This window comes from Electrophorus electricus, chromosome 11 (assembly GCF_041902795.1).
Source record: "Electrophorus electricus isolate QZ-2024a chromosome 11, ASM4190279v1, whole genome shotgun sequence".
NCBI classification, from domain to species: Eukaryota; Metazoa; Chordata; class Actinopteri; order Gymnotiformes; family Gymnotidae; genus Electrophorus; species Electrophorus electricus.
In genome coordinates this window covers 2085079-2104455 of record NC_137507.1, presented here as the reverse complement: position 1 = coordinate 2104455, position 19377 = coordinate 2085079, and the positions used below count along the sequence as shown (strand labels likewise).

Genomic DNA, 19377 nt, shown 5'->3' with positions numbered 1-19377 from the left:
TGCCCTTCTGCTGTCTCAGAATTCCCCTCTGGGCTCTTCTAGCATGGTAGAGTGTTGTTCAGTTGGGGCAGTTGCATGATAGAAAACGTTGCCCATTGGCGAATGAGGCTCTGCTAGAGGTATAGGGTCAGAGGTCAAGCCTGTTGCTGCTCCTCGTTGTGACCTAGAACGTGTGTGTGTGTGTGTGTGTGTGTGTGTGTGTGTGTGTGTGTGTGTGTGTGTCTGTTTTATTCACAGAGGTCACAATTAAAGCGCTTAAGGAGAAGATTCGGGAGTATGAACAGACCCTGAAGAACCAGGCAGAGAGCCTGGCCCAGGAGAAAGAGCAGCGCCTCCATAACGACTATGCAGAGAAAGAGAGGTGCGCACACAGCACGCCCCATACAGGACAACAGCTGCCCCCACACGAAAACAGTCACCTAGATTACAAATGAATCGTTAATGCATTAAATCCATGGTGCACGGTTGCGTATATAGCTGCACCCCAGTTAAACCCCGTGTGAGGTACTAAGAGTCACAGGACTCGGATGTTTATGTGACGGCTTTAGAGGGACTTTAATGTACAGGCCCGGCTCAAGCGTTAATGCTGCCAGAGGGTAGTGAGATTACACAAACAGTCAGGCTGCCTCGCTCCAGTGTCTCCAGGCCACCGCTTCTTTATTTATATAAGTCACTGCCTGGGCACACGCCTAATCCACACTAAAGCTCTCATTCTGCCCTTTATACACACAACCCCTTGCCCTGTTTCTCTCTCTCTCCATGCTGTTTTGAGAATTTTAACTGTGGCTGCTTGTGACCTCTGACCTTCTCAGTGTGATGACTCAGTTTCTGATTGGCTTACCTGTTGCAGTGTTGTTGGAGATGTCACAGTGACCCTCCCCAAGCACGCCAAGCATTGTACGCAATGCTAGTGAAATATTCGCCCCGGTGCATAGAACACTACCGATTAGTGTGTGTGTGTGTGTGTGTGTGTGTGTGTGTGTGTGTGATGGAGACAGAGACAAACAGGTCATAAAAGACTTAACTTCTGGAGACTGATTTTCTATTTTAGTGTGAATACGGTTATTCACTGTCCATGTTTGATCAATTGTGCTGATACTTGTTATCTACTTCCTGTGCGTCAGCATTTGTCCATAATTCAGTCCACTTCCCGAATGCTTAGCACACTTCCTGTGGGTGGGTGTGTGTGTGTGGGGGGGGTGATACTCATTCTGCTTGCTTTATTAATATCTCAGTGGTGTTTTACTTCTTCACCCTAAAAAACAACTTGGCTTGCTTAACACCTCTCCTTTCTGTCCATCTTGTGCGTTGTGAGGAAGGCTCTTCAAACAGCCACCCCGGTTTAAAGCTGCCTTTACAATTCTTACTTTCGTGAGTTGCTGTTTGTGCGACTCTTCAGGGGGACTGGAAAAAAACTTTTTTTGTATCTTTTTAACGGACTTTGAGGGGAGCAGATCCCCATTATGTTGCCTTTTGTCAGTGAGCACCCAGTGCTCCTTCTAGGGAGTGTCTAGTGCCTTGGCTCATTTTCCTTGTCCAGGACCCACATAATGTGGCAGGGGGAGAAAATATGTGACTGACACACAAACCGACCAATCACAAGCCTGCTATTTTGGCATGGCATACAGAAGGAGGCAGTCGTAAAAGCGGAGTCATGATATAAACAGACCCATGGGAAACAGAAGTATACAAGGGCTCCGCTGGATACAGCAAGTGCTGTAGCTGCAATGCCAACAGAACAGTTGGAAAGGCGTCAGCACTAACCGTCAGCCTCTGGCATGTCTCTCCACTTTTTAGTGCCCACGAGCAATTCAGAAGTTCAGATACGATGTTAAATTGCCCAGATGCAGTGTCTGCCTCAGTCTCTCTCTCTCTCTCTCTCTCTCTCTCTCTCTCTCTCTGCGTAAGCCGCAGCTACGCCTTTGACTGAGAGGTGTTTCACTCTGTCTTCCATAATTACCAGAAGGGGACACCCAACCAACACAATCAGATGGCTTGGAAACCTTACTAGCTGTTCAGAGTTGGCCATGCTTGAAATATAAGAATGTTCCCACAGCCTATCAGCAATCAGGCACTGATGTCTGTCTTACTTAACACTAACTGCTTTAGGCAAAACACTTGAATTACTTTTAATGATGATACCATGGACTTGACGAAGTGTTTTCAGTCCACGGAATATATCTCACTCCGAAAGGCTCTTTTTACCTCACTATGAGCAACTTTGGAACTACGAAGGTTTTGGTTCATGTGGGACAAGTGCGAAACAACACTTGCGTGCACAGATATGCAGACTGCAGCTGGCAGCACTTTATAGAGATCAGACTCTGTCTGTGTGTGTACACTACAGCCCCCCGGTTTGTTTGTTTTTTTGGCCAACACGCTCCTCGTGTCCTTTCCTCATCCTCGCTGCTCTTGCCAATCTCTCACGCACACTTCCCTCTCTTCCCAATGACAGGAAGTTGCAGGAGTCGCAGGAGTCCATGGCCTGCAGGCTGAAGGAGGCGGAGCAAAAGGCCCAGAGCCTGCAGACAGGTACCGCCTTCAAGACCCCACCCTCAGGGCAGCACCCATTTGGACCATTGTGATTATATTGATCAATATAACAAATGACAATTATTGCCATTTACAGTATTATTGCCTTGGTGCCTTAGTATATTATGCACATTTATTGTTTTGTATTATTTGGAGTCCCATGTCCCTGGTGTGGTGTTAGTGGGACAAGCTATTCCTCATGGTGCACAGCCTCTGTATTGACATGTGAGGGTGTGTGAGTGTGTTTAATGAAGCCACAGCAGCTTGTGGAGACGGGCAATTCTCACCACAAACACCAGACATGAGAGAGAAATTGTAGTTCAATTCTACAAATAAGTTGTGGAGTTTGTGGACCAGAGTGATGCTGAAGCTATTGCGTGAGCTTTTTTAAATTGTGGAGCTGTAGTAGCTCCTCCCTGTGACATGGGGTTGCTCTGTGTCCTCCGCAGCACTCGAAACGACACAGGCAGAGCTGTTCGACCTGAAGACCAAGTATGACGAGGAGTCCACAGCAAAGTGAGTCTGGGAGCATGCTGCTGTCTTAAGAAGAAATGGGGTGGGGGTGTGCGTGTGCACACATGAGAGTGCGTGTGTGTGTGTGTGTGTCTGCATTTGCTGTCAAGAGATTTAATCTATGACGTACGTCTCCTCATCTACTGTTTGCTTGGCAGTTTTTTTTCCAGTAATGTTTGGTGGCTCTACTTGAGATCATCTCTGTAGATTTATAGCAGTTCCCTGTTCTGACAAGTCTCCTTCTCTCTCTCTCTCGCTCTCTCTCTCTCTCTCTCTGCCTTTCCCTTTCTCCATTTCTCAATTTGATGAGAGTACTCTGAGTACTCCATGGTGGATTACAGCCACCCTCTAAATCATAGGAGATTAGGTCACACAGATGGACACAAACTTCTTCCAAAACATGAAATATGTTTAGGCTGGGAAGCATATTGCTGGGATTAAATACAAAAAATGAATAAAGAAATAAAAATAATTGTGCGCACACATGGCTGTGTTTGGAGGTGACATGCAAACGTGTGTGTGTGTGTGTGTGTGTGTGTGTGTGTGTGTGTGTGTGTGTGTGTGTGAGTGTGTGTGTGTGTGCGTGTGTGTGTGTGTGTGTGTGTACACCCATCCCAGCATTGCCAGCCTGTGCCCTAGCCCTGCCTTTGTCCCAGAGTCATTTCAGAGCTTGTGGCACCCAGTTTATGGGCAGGTGTAATTCTAGCTACATGAACCCAAATACTACAACGGCTTAGTCAGACACGCTGGCTCGAATGATCTTAGATCATCCAGATGCCCTATTCCACGCCTTTCCAAACTGCCTTTGGGCTTTCAGGTTTGTCCATTAGCTACCCCAGGGTCAGCCAGGCCCGAACACTAGACCCATGTACACACAGAGCCAAAATGAACGATTCTTTCATGATTTTAAACCTCGTTTGTCTCTTTTGTTTAATTGTTTTACTTTGAAGTTCTTGAAAGCCAGACTGTAGTGGAAAGTGAAGACTATAACTGGGGAGAGGAAGATAGTTACACAAGAATAACTGTATCAGAATCATCAGAATGTTACATAATATCCCATTATGATCTCTGCAGTGCTGCATCACTGCAGGTCTGTTGAGAGCTGGTGCATCCGGTGTGCCGAAGAAAAAGTACTACTCTAAAAACAGGTCTTGTTCAGATGGAGCAAGGCAGTCATGCTGCTGGGCTCCTGTGTGTCTCCTGTCCAATTCCACTGACATGGATTTCCCTGGGGGAGGAGCTAGTATGCCGAGCTCCGCCCTATACACGGGTCAGAGTAATGAGGGCACTGGTGCGTGTGTGTGCCACGCACAAGGGGGGGGATGTTATTTCCTGAGGCAGGCGCCTTGGAAGGCTCGTCATTGCTTTGACACTTCGCCTGCAGTCTGGCCTCCAACGTGTGTCCAGCCTCTGCACTTAACAAGCACACTGCAGGCACACGGAGTCAGAGCACAGTGGATGAAGTACTGCCCTGTGTGTGTGTGTGTGTGTGTGTGTGTGTGTGTGTGTGTGTGTGTGTGAGGGGGGGGGGGAGGGCAGGAAGCAGACAGATTAAGAGGACGAATAAGCACATACTAGGCAGATCAAAGCCTCTTTACAACATTAGTGTGGAGTCCATACACACCTGCAGTATTAGTGGAGTCCACGCACATGTGTGTACACACACGCACACACCCACCAGCAGTACTGTGGACTCCTATACACTATTATTATAGGAGTATTTGTGAAGTCAACACATACTGCAGGTGTGTGTGTTAGTGGAATCCACACGCACATGCAGTATTAGTGGACTACACACACCTAATCCACACTAAAGCTATAATTCTGCTGTTTGTTTACATACATCCCTCACCCTGTTCTCTCTCCACTCTGTTTTGAGAACTTCAAGTGTTAACTGTGTTTCCTTAAGTGACCTCTGACCTCCTTGGGGTGCTGACTCACCTGCTGTGAGGTGATGTCATGCAGTAACCCTCCCCAGGTGTGGCGAGCCTTGTGAGCCATGCTGGAGTAAAAGGCTTAAGAGAGCCATTAAAGCCCTGCATCTGTGCAGAGCACAGCGCCAGAGAGGGGCTCACCCAGGTGCTTACAACACCAGGGGTGTGTGTGTGTGTGTGTGTGTGTTGTGGGGGGGGAAGAGAATTTTCTTTATTGCAGCATCCATACACTCATGCACGAGTGTAAGAACACACACACATACACACTCGCATCCCCCCACTGTAAACTCTCCACCTCCTTCATTAATAAACATGGAGGTCTGTGTGCATTCACACACACAGACACAGAGGGTGGGCCTTGTCTCACATCGCTGAGCTCTTGTTCGGCCCCTAGGGCTCTAATTGCATTACGGCTGAGAGACGCGTCCCGGTAAACATTTCCTACTGGGCTCTGCTTCTCCACTCGTCTGCTTCCTTAAACTCGTTTGGTTTTTGTATTACTGCTGTCATTATTTTATTCACTGATCTTGGGAAATATGGGCTGTGGAGTAAATATGTGGTCTGGAGTAGTGGTTGTATTGACTCCGTAACGTAACACTAGATTCCAAATAAACAAAGTGTAGAAAACTTTGCTTTGCAAGTATTTGAGGGCATTTACAGTTATATTGGGCAAACCTATGATCTGTTTCCTATATGGTTTAGTGGGAATATCGATGTAAACGCCCTTGAATAGAGCTTTAACCATCATGGATTTAGGTCGAATCCAGTGCTCTGTACTCTAGATCACACTGTCTGGCTACTTCTGGACTTACACAGTGTGTGTAGTGATTTGGTCATTCACCATAAAAATAAAAATGAATTGGTAATACACACATTCGTGCTCGCGTACACACACACTTGGCTGCTGGTGAAGTGTATGTGGGTAATGATATAGAGAGATTGATCCGCTCTCCTGCGTGTTAACAGCAGTAGCCTTCCGCTGAGCTGCAAAGTGCCGCTTAATATGATTTCCACTGTAGTAGGAAAGCCTGAAGTCTGTCCCCCACCACACACACACACACACAGATGCACAGACACACAGACATGGTCAGGGTCGAGGCTGATCTGAGTCTAAGTATGCAGTATACTGGGCTTTACGTGTGATTCATCTGGTTTCATCCACACACACACACACCGTTATCAGCTAAGTGTTTGGCATCCCACAGAACCAGGGTGTGTGCTGTCTGTTACACAAAACATTCTATCAGTCATGAGCTAGAGATAAAATCTTCTGGAGTTTTGATGGAGGGGGACCTAGAGGGGGGACACACAGACAGAGAGAAAGGGAGGGAGAGGGGGAAGTGGGGAGGGTTCTGGACAGAGGACAGCTGGGAGATTAGAGAACCTTAGATTTTGAACAGCCAGAGGCTTGGAGGGGGCTGTTTCAAAGAAAACTTCACACAGCCACAGCTTTGAAAAGAGAAGTTGCTTACACACTCAACCCCAGTGCTATGCACTCTTGCACACACTGAATCTGTGCGTATCATTCAGTCTGGAATTGTGCACTAAGCTCCGCCCCCAATCCCCCTCTTTATGGACAGGATAAGAGTGATGAACACATACTAGTGACCCTAAACCGATCCGGTGTCCGTCACGCAGTCCTGAGGAGGAAACTGTCTGGCTTACACACTTCACCTAACGCGCGCACACAGTTTAGATGATGAGCTATTTTTGTTCTTCCTATACCCCGCCCCTAAACACAACCTGTAATGTCTGTCCATTAGCACAGATGTACTATTGATTCATCTCTAAATAGATCAATAGCTTTGGATTTTTCTTCCTTCCTCCCGTCGTCCTGCTCCTCTCTTTGGTTTTCCCTGTCGACTGAAGTGTGTGTGTGTGGATAATGGAAATGATCGATTGGTTTCATGGTTTGTTTGAGACCCCTTCACCTCCCTCAGGCTTTTTCCCCCACATGCAAGTGCTGGAATCTCACTGTTTAGAGCTAGACTGCATAGCCATGGGGCCTTCTGTCTCTCTCTCCGTCTCTGTGTGTGTGTGTCTTCTCTCTCTCTCTCTCTCTCTCTCTCTCTCTCTCTCTCACTCACTCACGTGCACACACTGAAGGAGAGGACTTAAATCTTTAAATCCATGCATCTGACTTCTATGTGCCTGCATGCAGAACTATACACTCCAAATCCTCTCTTCTGCTCAGTGTCACACAGTCTCTCTCCCTCTCTCTCTCTCACACACACACACACACACACACACACACACACACACACAGAGCCTTAGGCAGATAAGGCTCCAGTGTGGTAAAAATTTTAATGCATTGCTGTAGAACACACTCGCAAGCGCTCTCTCCTCTCGTTGGATGATTCCAGTGGCCGTGTGTGGGCAGTGTACTTGCAGGCCATCGTAACCGTGAGTGTGTTGTCTCTGCACACACACAGCACTCGCAGTTCCTCATTGAAGCATAAAAAAGCCTCGATCCACTTGATTTAAAGTATATGCAAACATACTGTATACACACTGGCTGTATGCACACACTCACTGTTTGCCTCAAGTGTATGCTCTTGTCAGGTGTACTCTGGGCTTTGTGGAGACACCCCCCACCCCACCCCCCTGTATCTCTCTCATTCACTCACTCACTCACACACACACACACACACACACACACACACACACACACACACACACACATAAATATAATCTCTCCCCCCCCCCCCGGACTGTGAACAGGCCTTTGTCTTCCGTCAAAGGTGCTCATCTGCCGGAGCAGCGGTGTGTCGGTGGAGAGTAGAGCAGAAGGCTGGGCATGTTGGCCATTTTGTCTCCTTCAAAGTTTCGAATGCCCTATTGATCAGTTGCTCTGTGCTCAGCTAATCCACCTGGGAGATGTTGGGTTCTGGTGCAACTACCTGGCCTTGACTTGGAGAGAGGTGTGGGTGGAACTGCTTAGTCCTGTGGTGAAATGCCATAACTGAGGTATTCTTTACTTTTTCAACGAATGAAAGGAATTTGTGCCATCACCCAGGCTGCACTGCCAGGTCTGTCATGCTGATTGGTCTGAAAGATTGCGTGCATGTGCACTGGGGGCGGAGTTATGATCTTCATTTGGGGCTGAGGTGCGTCCTCCAGCCGTCTCCGAGCGGCAGAGTCCCGCCACATCCACTTGATTTAAAGCAGCTGCTGCTAAATCATTAAGAACCAAGCCAGACAGGCATCGCCGTTCATATAGGGCTGTCCTGTGTGTGTGTGTGTGTGTGTGTGTGTGTGTGTGTGTGTGTGTGTGTGTGTGTACACCCACACACACACTCCAATATGAACAAAGCTCCCAGAGGACCATCTGGAGTTCAACGGCAGTGCACATCTGGGTAGGTGAAGCGCCCCTCATCCCCCCCTCTCTCTCTCTCTCTCACTCACTCGCGCACACACACATGCACACACCTGCCCCCTGTATTCATCTGTTTTTCTCACTTTAGTTTTGAACTGAGCCACTGTGTGGTGTAGGGCTTTTGGGTTTGCTGGCGCTGATGGCCAAAGAATGGCTATGCCAATCAAACACCTAGTGCTCCGCAGTAGTCGTCATCGCATCAGGTGTGTGCACACGCTCTCACACACAAACAAAGGCATCTCGATGGAGTAACAGGACTACATCGAGTCCCAGTGGTTCGGACGCTGCAGTCAAATAGCAGGTCTGTTTGAAAGAAAGGAAGAAGGTTGGGGGTGGGGTGAAATAGTGGAGTGTGAGAAGATGAGGTATGGAGAGAGACAGAGAGGCTGGCTGGAGATGAGCAAAGCCATCTTACCCCCCCCCCCTTCACCCCTCTCTCTCATCCCCCCGTATTTCTGCCCCCTCCGACGGTTTCTTTCTCTCGTGCTCTCAGTCTCTTTGTCTCTTTTCACTGACATACACAAACATAATAACCCTTTCTCTCCGTCTCTTGTCTTTCTTTCATTTTCTCTCGTGCCCACACGAGGGCGTGACCCCGGGCCTCCGTGAAAGGGCACAGGCAGAGAGAGACAGAAAGCCAGCCCTGGAGTTATGAGGTGGTGGGCTTGAGGTTACAAAGGGAAATGAAAGTCTAATGGTCTAAATCTGAAAAATGTCGGCCTGGCCCTTGAGGATTTGAGCAGAGCTGCACAGGATATGAACAAGAAAGGAAGAGAGAGGGCGCAGGCTGGTGGGGGAGGGGCTCAGACGATCCAAAGACCCTCCTCTGTACTGTTGGTTTGTGCAGTGGGGTGTTCACGGCACAGAAGGGGTTGACTGAGACTTCCTCAAACCCATTTCCTTTACGTCATGTATTCTTAAATTTGTTTCTCTGCCCTGCCCCCCCTTCTGTTTCAAAGAACAGTTATTCACCAGAATGTCAAATTTACAGAAAGTGCAATGCTTGGCTTGCGTCGTGGACCCTGGCCAGTGAATTCAAGCCCGAATGAGCCCGTGTTTTGTGTCGTTGATGGCTAATAGCTGTGAGGCGTCCATGTAATATGGGCTGCTTTTGTGGAGCGGGGTGTGTGTGTGTGGGGGGGGGAGTGGTTTGTGCTTTCTGGAGGTGCGTGTGTGTGTGTGTGTGTGTATGGAGTGGTGCTCACTCTGCAGGTGTGTGGAGTGTGTTCAAATTCCCCCCAAGCCCTGGCAAACAGCCAGCCAGGAAAGAGGAAATTGGGGCTTAGGAGTCACATTTACACCTTCGGGTTCCTCTTGCGCACGCTCCATTCATCTATCCCTCCCTCCCCATGTCTTCCCCTCTCTCTGCACCCCCCGCTGTTTCTCTGTTAGTTCATGGTACCACCGCGGACTAGTCTAGTGGTTGACCCCTCTCACCACTGAGGCGCTCTAGGTTTACTGCCCCCTTGACTCTGTTTTGAGAAATTTGAATGACTCTCAGTTACATCCAACACATGTACTACAAATTTCTCCCATCAAAGTTTTTTTGGTGAATCCCTTTTTTCCTTGAGATCAGGGGATGTCCATGGTGTCCCTGAAAGCTTCCTCCTGAGAGACTTGGAGAAGACACTTCTCCACTCGGTGTTGCCTGGCCGGCTTCAGATAAAGGCTGCCGTATTCTAGATTAGGTGAGCGTGGATCAGGGACTTGAAACCCCCTGGTTGTGTGTTGGCTCCCAGCGTCTCCTGCTTCCTCAGTCCGTGAGATGAGGGTTGAGGGTGAGGGAGGCTGTGATGGGGTTAATGAGCTGTAATAATTGCTTTGCTGAGGTGGGTTTCCTGGACGCCGGCCCCTACTGGAGGTGCTGTGTGGTATGGCTCCCCTCAGTGGCTGCAGGTTGCAAGTACATGCCTAAGGCATCTCCGTCTCCAACAGCTGAGAGGCAGAAAAACACTGCAGGCTATATCACACTGCTTTATATCTCATCTTTCTCTCTTTCTTTTTCTTCTTCTTTCTCTCTGTGTCTTTCTTTTTTTCTTTTTCTTTCTCTCTCTCCCCTTCCCACAGCTTTCAACTAATTGTTAGTTTTGTGTGTGTGTGTGTACACCAGTGCTGTATCTAGGTCATGTTTCTGTGCTGGAGTGGAGCTCAGGTAGAGTCTCTGTGGAGTACAGTGCAGAGTGCTGATTAAGGAGGCAGTTCTCTTTCTCCCCTTTCCTCCCTCTCTCTCTTTCTCTTCTCTTTCATTCATTCTATCCTTCCCTCTCCGTCTCCCCCTTTCTCTCTACCCTGTCTCTGTCTGTCTCTCTCTCTCTGTTCCATCCCCCCCCCCCCCGCCTTCTCATCCCTCTCTCATTAAACAGACAGCCGGCCACACACGCTCCCCCACCTGCTGTAAGAAAACCAGGGGCAGTGCCATCCGGAGTCTCTCTCTCACACTCACACACACACACACATCACCCCCATGGCTCAGATTAATCAAACCCAATCAAACATAATCGCTCGTTTAATTGGGATTCTAACGGTCTCTTGATTGCTCAATTAGACTCCAGGGACGAGAGGTGCATAGAGACGGTTGCTAGGGCCTCTCTGTTCCTCCATGCTTGTTGTGCTGCTTGGCAGCAGGTCTGCTCCCTGCCACACACACACAGTGTCCATAAATTCCGAGAAACAGAGACACTATCTTGTAATTCCATTCTGATGATAAGTTCACATGAAGCATTGTTGTTCTTTCTTGCTCTCGCTCGCTCTCTCACTCACGCTGTCTCATACGCGTACGTGTATTCTGAAAGTTGCCACATTGATCATTAGAGGAGTACCAATAAAAGAATAAACCCATCTATGTCTGGTGGGGTATATGGTGGAGTGAGGAAGGAGGGGCTGGTTGACCTCCTTTTTGAATACATCTCCCTCCCTCCCTCTCGCTCTTCCTCTCTCTCATGGGTTCACTTTCTGACCGTGCGCAGTTTCCTCTTTCTGTGGCTTATAAGCAGAGTGCGGGCGCTTCTGCTCAGAGATGCACTCAGGCACGACAAGAGAGGGAAAAACTCCCCAGTCCTTCATCTGTTTTGGAGCGATGCCACCGTTTCCCTTCCCAATACCTCAATCCACGCCGCAAGTTTGTAAAAAATACAAGAACAAATCCTTTCTACATGTGTATTTTTATTAAGCGAACACATTTGCTGTATTTGGGTTCAAGTTTGGTTTGTCACATACATGGGTTGCCTTGGTATCACGAACGCTCAATGTTAAATTCCCCATGACGCAGCGCACGCATGCTCGTGTCCTGTCCTCTGTGCAGCATGTGTAGTATTGCGGCTGTAGGAGGGTAGCTAGACTCACACAGGGCTTTCCAACGTTTATGCGCCGAAGCCATTTTCTGTTATGTCTGCTCCGTTGCAGTTGGCGTGATGTTGACCCTGAATCTGCACCCCGCTTGACTAACCCCCCCCCGGCCATGGAAGCCGTCTTAAGCTCCACCCCCATACTGCTGCTGTGTTATTTCTGCGTTACTGTCCCTTTCGGACACGACTATGGGAATAAAGTCCCCCCCGCCCCGTCATCGTCTTCCCAGCCAGCACGCTAGCATGTGTAATTAGAGATTGAGCGTTAATTAAGGTAATTAAGTACTTCATGCAGAACCACCTATAATTAGATGTTGGGTCGTTAGTGTAATTAACGCACTTGTGCGACTCCTCCGTGGTGTTTGTGCGTGCGTGCCGTGGTGTCCCAGTCAAACCCTTCCACCCTAGCCACGAACGGCAGCTCTCACCGGGGTTTCTCTGAGCCAGTCAACCAAGCCAAGATGTTGTGTTGTGGCTTGGGTTTTTTGGGGGGGGGGCGTTGCGTGTGTGTTTGGTTGGTTGAGAGGTTTCGTTTGTTTTTCAACTCTGCCGCGCTGGCTTACTGGCTGGCAGGGGGATCATCTGCCGTAACGGGTTTGGTTTCCCCTTTCTTTGTGTCCCAGGGAGGTGGCGAACACACGTCCCTCCGGTACATGGGGAGTGAGTTGGACCAGTAAAGACCCCGCCACGGCTCAGATAATTTACGTGGTGGGTGGGGGATGGGAGTTTTCTGACAGGTTAGTGTTTTAAGCAGCGCTTGAGGAGTATATTAATGTAATCCTTCTGTTTTACGGCTAGCTGCTCTGAGAAGTTTAAGCCGGACTCGTGAGCTCACAGCCCGCTGGATTAGGGTGAAACTGAGAGGGCTTAATGGGCATGCAAAAGGGTGGGTGGGGGAATGGGTGACTGTGTGTGGGTGGGCGGGTGGATTCACTAATAACTGCCACTGATACTATACTGTCTGTTCATATGTACCATTCCTTAACTCCATGCGTATATGCATGCAACTATGCATTTTTTCTTTTTTTAATATATATTTTTTTAATATAAACATACACGCACAATCTGTGCTTAATCTGCATGCAGATTGAGCCAATCCCACCTCTGATATGCGAGCTTCAGACGTTGATCCATGTCCCCGTAGAGCAGGGTGCTGATCAGAGAGTCTGTTTTGCTGCATGTCACTGGACAAGACGACCCCCCACCCACACACACACACACACACACACACACACACATATATATACATAGAACCAGAGGAGAGAATCCTGTTTGCATTGCATGACTTGACCTAACTCAGGTCGTGTTTTTTTGGTGGTGGTGATGGTGGTGTTGTTTGGGGGAGGGGGTGTAGTGCCTTGTGTTAAGTGCAGTGTGCTTTTGTCTTTCTCAGCAGTTTATGCTACACATTTAATTGTTATACTTGGTGTAAATCCTATAGTGGATTTACATTGGCTGCTGTTCAGTGGGTCAGCTTGCATGTACAAAAAAAGAAATGGCGAGTTCTGCTGTTTGTGTGCTCTAACCCCACCTTTGTTTTGTCTATAGGGTGGATGAGATCGAGATGGTTATGACTGACCTTGAGCGAGCCAATCAGGTAAGACTCCTCCTCTCCATGTCCGTGGCCTTTTGGGGACACGGGTCATGGGTACACAACCTGCTCTCTTCGTATCCTGGTCCCGTTCAGCGACAGCTGTTAGCTTGCTTAGTGCAGAGATGCGATTGCCCAGTGCACTGACGTCACTAACAAAGCTATCTAGTGTGCTATCCAAAGCTTGGTCAAAGCTGGTTGGGAAAACTCCCATGTAGTTTATGAATGCACTCTCACACTGTTTTCCTGTGCTGGGTCACTTCATAGTAGCGCTTGAGACTTACGGGTGGTGGCCACTAGGGGGCGCTCTAGCAGCCACTGTCTTGGCTCACTACAAAGCCCTCCCACTCCCGCTTGCTTGAGTCCCATCTCTCTTAAACGAAACCTTTCTTCCCTTTGTTTTGTGGTTGACTGACGTTCAAAATTCAAGCCAGTCTAGCTTGACTCAAGAGCTAGTTAGGAAATGTTATTTGAGGATTGGGTGAAAGAGGCCAAATCGAAGCGTCACAGTGCCCCCATGGCAGGGAAGCGACGCTTTCCGCACGCCACCGTCAGTGGAGCTCCCCCTGCCAACACTCCTCTCCCTGTGCTTCTGTAATCGCTCTCTTCCCCTGCTGTCTAATGAGATTGTAATGGGAAGGGAACGTTTTCTCTCTCACCCCTTCACCCCCCAGAGAGCAGAGGGTGCCGAGCGAGAAGCAGAAGCCCTGAGGGAGCAGCTCACGGCGGCCAACAAGTCCCTGCAGCTGGCCACGCAGATCGAGAAAGCTCCAGAGGTGGTAGGGCTGCCCCCTGTCCTCCAGTTCACAGATAGTGCATGTGTGCTGCTCCTATCTTTGGTGGCACGGCACTGGGACTCAGGCCTACAAATCCGTGTGTGCATGTGTGTAGGAGCAGGCGGTGGAGGTGGTGTCGCGCTCCAGCCTGGAGGCGGAGCTGAGTGCTAAGGAGAGGGAGATGGTGCAGCTGGTGGAGGACGTGCAAAGACTGCAGGCCAGTCTGGCCAAACTCCGGGAAAACTCCTCCACTCAGATCAGCCAGCTTGAGCAGCAGCTCAGTGCAAAGAGCGCCACCCTCAAGGTCCTCCGCACCACCCTGAACCGTCGAAGTCAACCATATTTGTCATTTATACAATGTATTTGTATATAGATGAAAACTATTATTGTTGTCTTCATCAGTTTTGGTAGCATCTTTGTGTCTACTTTGTCTCAACTTAATAAAAATGTTGTTTTTAAATATAGATCGGCAGCTAAATTTCAATACTGATGTTTAAGCCCTAAAACTGATTTGTAACTTTTTTTTTCTTTCTTTTTCTTCCCTTGCACTTCTGATGTTCCCCTTCCATGCTCCTCTCTGCCCGCCGCAGCAACTGGAAGAGAAGCTGCAGGAGCAGGCGGACTACGAGGAGGTGAAGAAAGAACTGAGGTAGGCGTCTGTCCACTTCGTCCACCTGAAGCCCATCACTAGCCTGGTTTGGTTTGGTGGGTGCTCAGCCAGGCAATCTGCTCCCTGCATGCCTTCTTAAACAGCTTTAACCATGACGGCGTGAGCGCCGCGTGCCGTGCTCTCCGGCTCCCCGCCCCACCGCGGCTGCCGCTAGTTGCACGCGAGGCCTCAGCACCGTCAATGAGCCCTTTGTGTGGGCCTCTTCCCAGAACCCAGATCCAAGTGGGCCTTATCAGCCCCCTAGCACTGCCAGTCCCCAGTGCGGATTACATCTATGAAAGCATTCCTGGCTAATGCTGCTCGAACTGATCTGATCTGGCCATGAAACAGATTGTGCCTGCGATTTAACCGCTGCTGAAAATAACAAGGGCAAACGAGATTCAAAGTGATGCAAATTCCTTTGAGGAAAATTGATTTAATTTGTCGCGTTTGAAAATTGAAAATAAGTGTGTTGGTCTGGCAGTTTCTGTCCAAGCGGTCTTGATTGTTTCTCGGTTTTGTCCATCTGTCTCTGACTGTGTGTGCATCTGGGTTGACCTGCTCTCGATCTGTGTGTGATTGCGTCTGGGTCGACCTGTCTCTCTGCATGGCTATGTGGGTGTGGCTGCACAGATTTCTGACCACTCTGTTTTGACTCTCCACAGTATCCTTAAGTCCATGGAGTTTGGGCCGTCGGACAGCGCCTCTATGCAGGTAACTGTCTTGCAGCAAGACGGAGGATGAAGTGCACCTCCTCAGCCAATCAGAGCACAGGAGAAACTGCATTGAGGCTCAAACTTCACACCTTCCATCATATATTTATTTATGTTTTTTTAAGTACTAATTAAAAAATTACAAAGTGTGATGCAGATTCCTTTATTGAAGAATCAATTGTGCAATAAATTGCACAGTAACTTCTAACTTTTTTTTCCCCCAGATGTAAATAAAGAAATTGTCTTTGACATAGGATCTGTTTGTGACCATTTGAACTTTTGCTTTAATGAGAAAGTTCCCTAGTGCTCGTACCTGATATGTGGTCTAAAGGCATATTTGGGGACATTTGTGCATTTGTTTTTTGTGGTGATTTATAGCTCACTGCATCATAGTTCAGTCTGCTGGGAGTTTAAAAGTAACTGGGCAAGTCGCATCACTGGCCTGTTCCGCTCCGCTCAGTGTAGCGAGCATTGTGGACCTGTACCTCAGGCCTGACTTATACCCCAACCCCCTCCCTCAGGACTCGTCCAAGCCACTGGAGGTCTTGCTGCTGGAGAAGAACCGTGGTCTCCAGTCGGAGAACGCCTCCCTGCGTATCGCCAACGCAGAGCTGGGTGGTAAGTGTGCCCACCAGGGGGAGAGGCCCACACCCTGCTGGGGTGGGGTGAGGCGCCTAGACCGCCCACAATGGTGTGGGTCCTAAGCCAGACAGGAATGTGGGTGGGGCCTGGGTGGTTGGGGGTTCTGTTGTTTGAAGGCAGAAAACATCCTTTTTCTTGAGTGTGTCCAAGTTGTTCTATGGCAGTCCATCTGCAGTCCAAAAAAGGAATTCCTAATGCTGTATTTATTTATGTATTTAAAAGAAAGGCAGCAGATATTTTAGGGAAGTTGTAATAAAATTCCACATATTTGTGTCTTATGTAGGCATGATGGGATGGTTTGGGTAGACATAATGGAAAAGGATGGAACAAGTTAATGCTCTTTTTCTGTTGTTTTTTAAAGTAAAAAAAACCTTAAACGTTTTTTTAAGATGTTTTTCGTGTCGGGAAAAGAATGGCCTCCTTGAGAACTTGACCACATTAGTCATGCCTCTTTTGATAATTGCTCAGATGTGCTGTTGACATTTAGCGCAGCGCACCAACTATAAACCAGACTTCATACTTTCTTTCACTTTCCTCCAGTATTTTTCTTGCTCTTTTTCTCTCTTTGAGTGTTAGATACACACACACACACACACACACACACGTGCACACATGTGCTGAGATACTGTTGGTCCCCAATTGCAATTAATAAACCATGTGACTTTCCATTAAAATGTTCCTGAATTGCAGAGCAAGTTGGTATTGTGCATCTGTAAAGAAGTGCTGTGCGCGTTCGCTTGGGTTTCTACCCCAGTGAAAACCCTGTGTGTTTCCGAGCAAAGGAACTGGAACAGATATGAGCTGTCTGTACAGGTCTTCAGGAAGAGAAGCCCAGACCACACACTAGTCAACCACTGAAGATGACCACATACCAGTGTGATCAAGCCTCTTGAGAGAAGATGGCACTACTTCATGTTTAGTTCCTGTAGATCTTGCCCCTTTGTGTGTGTGTGTGTGTGTGTGTGTGCATGTGCGTGCGTGCGTCCGTGCGTGTGCGTGGGTGCGTGTGCATGCAGTTGAGCGTGTGAACTGTAGTGTCAAGAGGAATTGCTTTAGGCTTGCATAAACAAGATACTTAAGCAGTCCTCCAACTGCATAAAATTTCCATCATTGACAGGTCACTGTTATATGACATCCGCAGCACGTCTAACTAATTTAAATGAACCTTTTGTCATTAGACTACGCAAAATTCTTTTGTTGATTATATAAGTATTTTATTTAAGTACTTTATTTAAGGTACACTGCATACACTTCTTCAAATGGAGACAGAGCTTCGTGGTGGTGCTATTGTTACTCATCGTAGCTTTGACTTTCAGCCTACAAGGTCTGCTGCAGCCAAACATGTAGCACAGTGGGAGGTTCACGAGGCAGTCACATTGTTTGGGGGTGGTTTTAGGGCTTGTGAGGTTTCCCCTCAGACTCTTCACCTTTAGAGAGAGCCGTCCGACTGTGTTAGGATCTGAAGTGTGCTACCTCAGAGCCATCTTCAGCTCTGGCCTACAGTGACCCAAGAATATTTTAAAACTAATTCACACCAGGGCACACAATGCATGTACAATGAGTATTTACTGCTGCAACTTTTAACGCTTCACCTTCATCAAGAGTGACTGGCCAATCTGAACGTTTTCAGCCTTTTAAAAAAAATTTATTTCCCCATGTGCCTCTCATTCTTGTTTTTGAAATAATTTCTTCCTGTGTACTTTTCTACTCCTGACTGCTAACTGATTTTTGAATGCACAAACAATAGACAGTGTTTCATGTGGAGCGTTTGCCAGTCCGCTTGAGTCAGTGGGACTTCAGCAGCACAGACAGAAGATGCTGTGTATGTAAATGTATCGGAATACCATCAGGCATGTAGGAGGAGAAACCCCGATGGACGTTAATTAAAGGTCAGAGGCCAGAATGAATTATCCCTCGACGCCTCTTAATTGGAGAGGAATGTGGAGGGACCAGCTCTCGTCTGTGCTGACCATCACAGTGGCGCTGCTGTACAGACTGAGCGGAAGACTGGACGTTTCCCGCCACTCCTCACCACACCACTGTTTACACTGGAGGGGGACAGTGTGCTCCTAATGCATTGGAGACCATTTTGTGTATGAGGTCTATGTCCTTCCAGGCTGTTACTTACAAGAAAGGTGCAAATCACAAATGCATAAGCCACTTGTCTGGGGGGCTTGGCAAAAAAATAAATAAATAAATATATATATATATATATATATATATATATATATATATTAGTAAATATATTAGTAAATATAAAACTATGCAGTTTATAAATCTTTCCACTTTTGTAAGAGAAAAAACAGCTTTGTTGCTTTTGGATCTCCTTTTTTTTTTTTGTTAACTCCCCCATAATGCATTGTGTTTGACCTTTCTTGTAGGGTCAGCCGGACAGAAAGGGAAAGAGGAGACTTCGCTGCGTTCCCCTGCCTCTACCAACTTGGCCCCGCCCACCCTGCAGGGCACCACGCCCCCTCCCGTCACTTCCCAGCTCTTGGCCCATACTGGGGTGGGGCCCAATTCATCGGGCCCGCCCCCAGAGCCACCCACCAGCAGTACCAACGGTGCACACCCGTTCTCGGCAGCAGGGCTGGGGCAGGACTTCTACGGCGGCGCCTTCCCCCTGGCGGGCAAGGTAGCGCTCAACTCCCTTCTGCAACGCCAGCTCATGCAGACCTTCTACTCCAAAGCCCTGCAGGACTCCGCCTCGGGCGGGGCCATGCTCTTTGCACCAGCACACTATGCTCCAGGGCCCCTGGCCCCTGGCTCGCTGCCGCCACACCAGCCCTGCGTCAGCCCGGACGTCAACGGCACCGCGCCCTCGCCCAACCAGTCGGAGGGGGCGGGCAGCGCCTCAGAGGGCGAGGACATAGACACGGCGGAGATCGCCCGGCAGGTGAAGGAGCAGCTCATCAAGCACAACATCGGGCAGCGCGTGTTCGGCCACTATGTGCTGGGCCTGTCGCAGGGCTCGGTCAGCGAGATCCTGGCCCGGCCCAAACCCTGGAGCAAGCTCACCATCCGCGGGAAGGAGCCATTCCACAAGATGAAGCAGTTCCTGTCCGACGAGCAGAACATCCTGGCGCTCCGAAGCATCCAGGGACGACAGAGAGGTGAGTGGCCCCGCCCCTTAAGGGAATACTTCACCCAAAATACACCAACGTTGTTAAATAAGAATCATATGTCCCGTAATACCTAAACAGGAGAGCTGCATAAAATATCCATAGAACAGGAGCTGCATAAAATATCCATAGTGGGTTTTTTTTGTTGTTGTGGGGTGGGAGTGTTTTTGTTTCTTTTTCTTCCC

At 48.5% G+C, this 19377-nt stretch overlaps 1 protein-coding gene across 12 annotated transcripts in view; it reads left to right on the top strand.

Moving 5' to 3' along the window:
* Positions 1-19377, top strand: part of cux1b (cut-like homeobox 1b) — a 98336-nt gene that overhangs the window by 51209 nt on the left and 27750 nt on the right. For 8 of the 12 annotated variants that reach the window (XM_081723077.1, XM_081723080.1, XM_081723079.1 and 5 more), the window contains 10 exons: positions 238-361; positions 2456-2532; positions 2982-3048; positions 13248-13296; positions 13965-14069; positions 14182-14370; positions 14657-14715; positions 15381-15429; positions 15950-16046; positions 18452-19183. In XM_081723077.1, coding sequence (XP_081579203.1) covers positions 238-361; positions 2456-2532; positions 2982-3048; positions 13248-13296; positions 13965-14069; positions 14182-14370; positions 14657-14715; positions 15381-15429; positions 15950-16046; positions 18452-19183 — 1548 coding nt within the window. The remainder of the gene's footprint in view (positions 1-237; positions 362-2455; positions 2533-2981; positions 3049-13247; positions 13297-13964; positions 14070-14181; positions 14371-14656; positions 14716-15380; positions 15430-15949; positions 16047-18451; positions 19184-19377) is intronic. The other 4 variants (XM_081723084.1, XM_081723076.1, XM_081723083.1 and 1 more) reach the window with 2 other exon arrangements.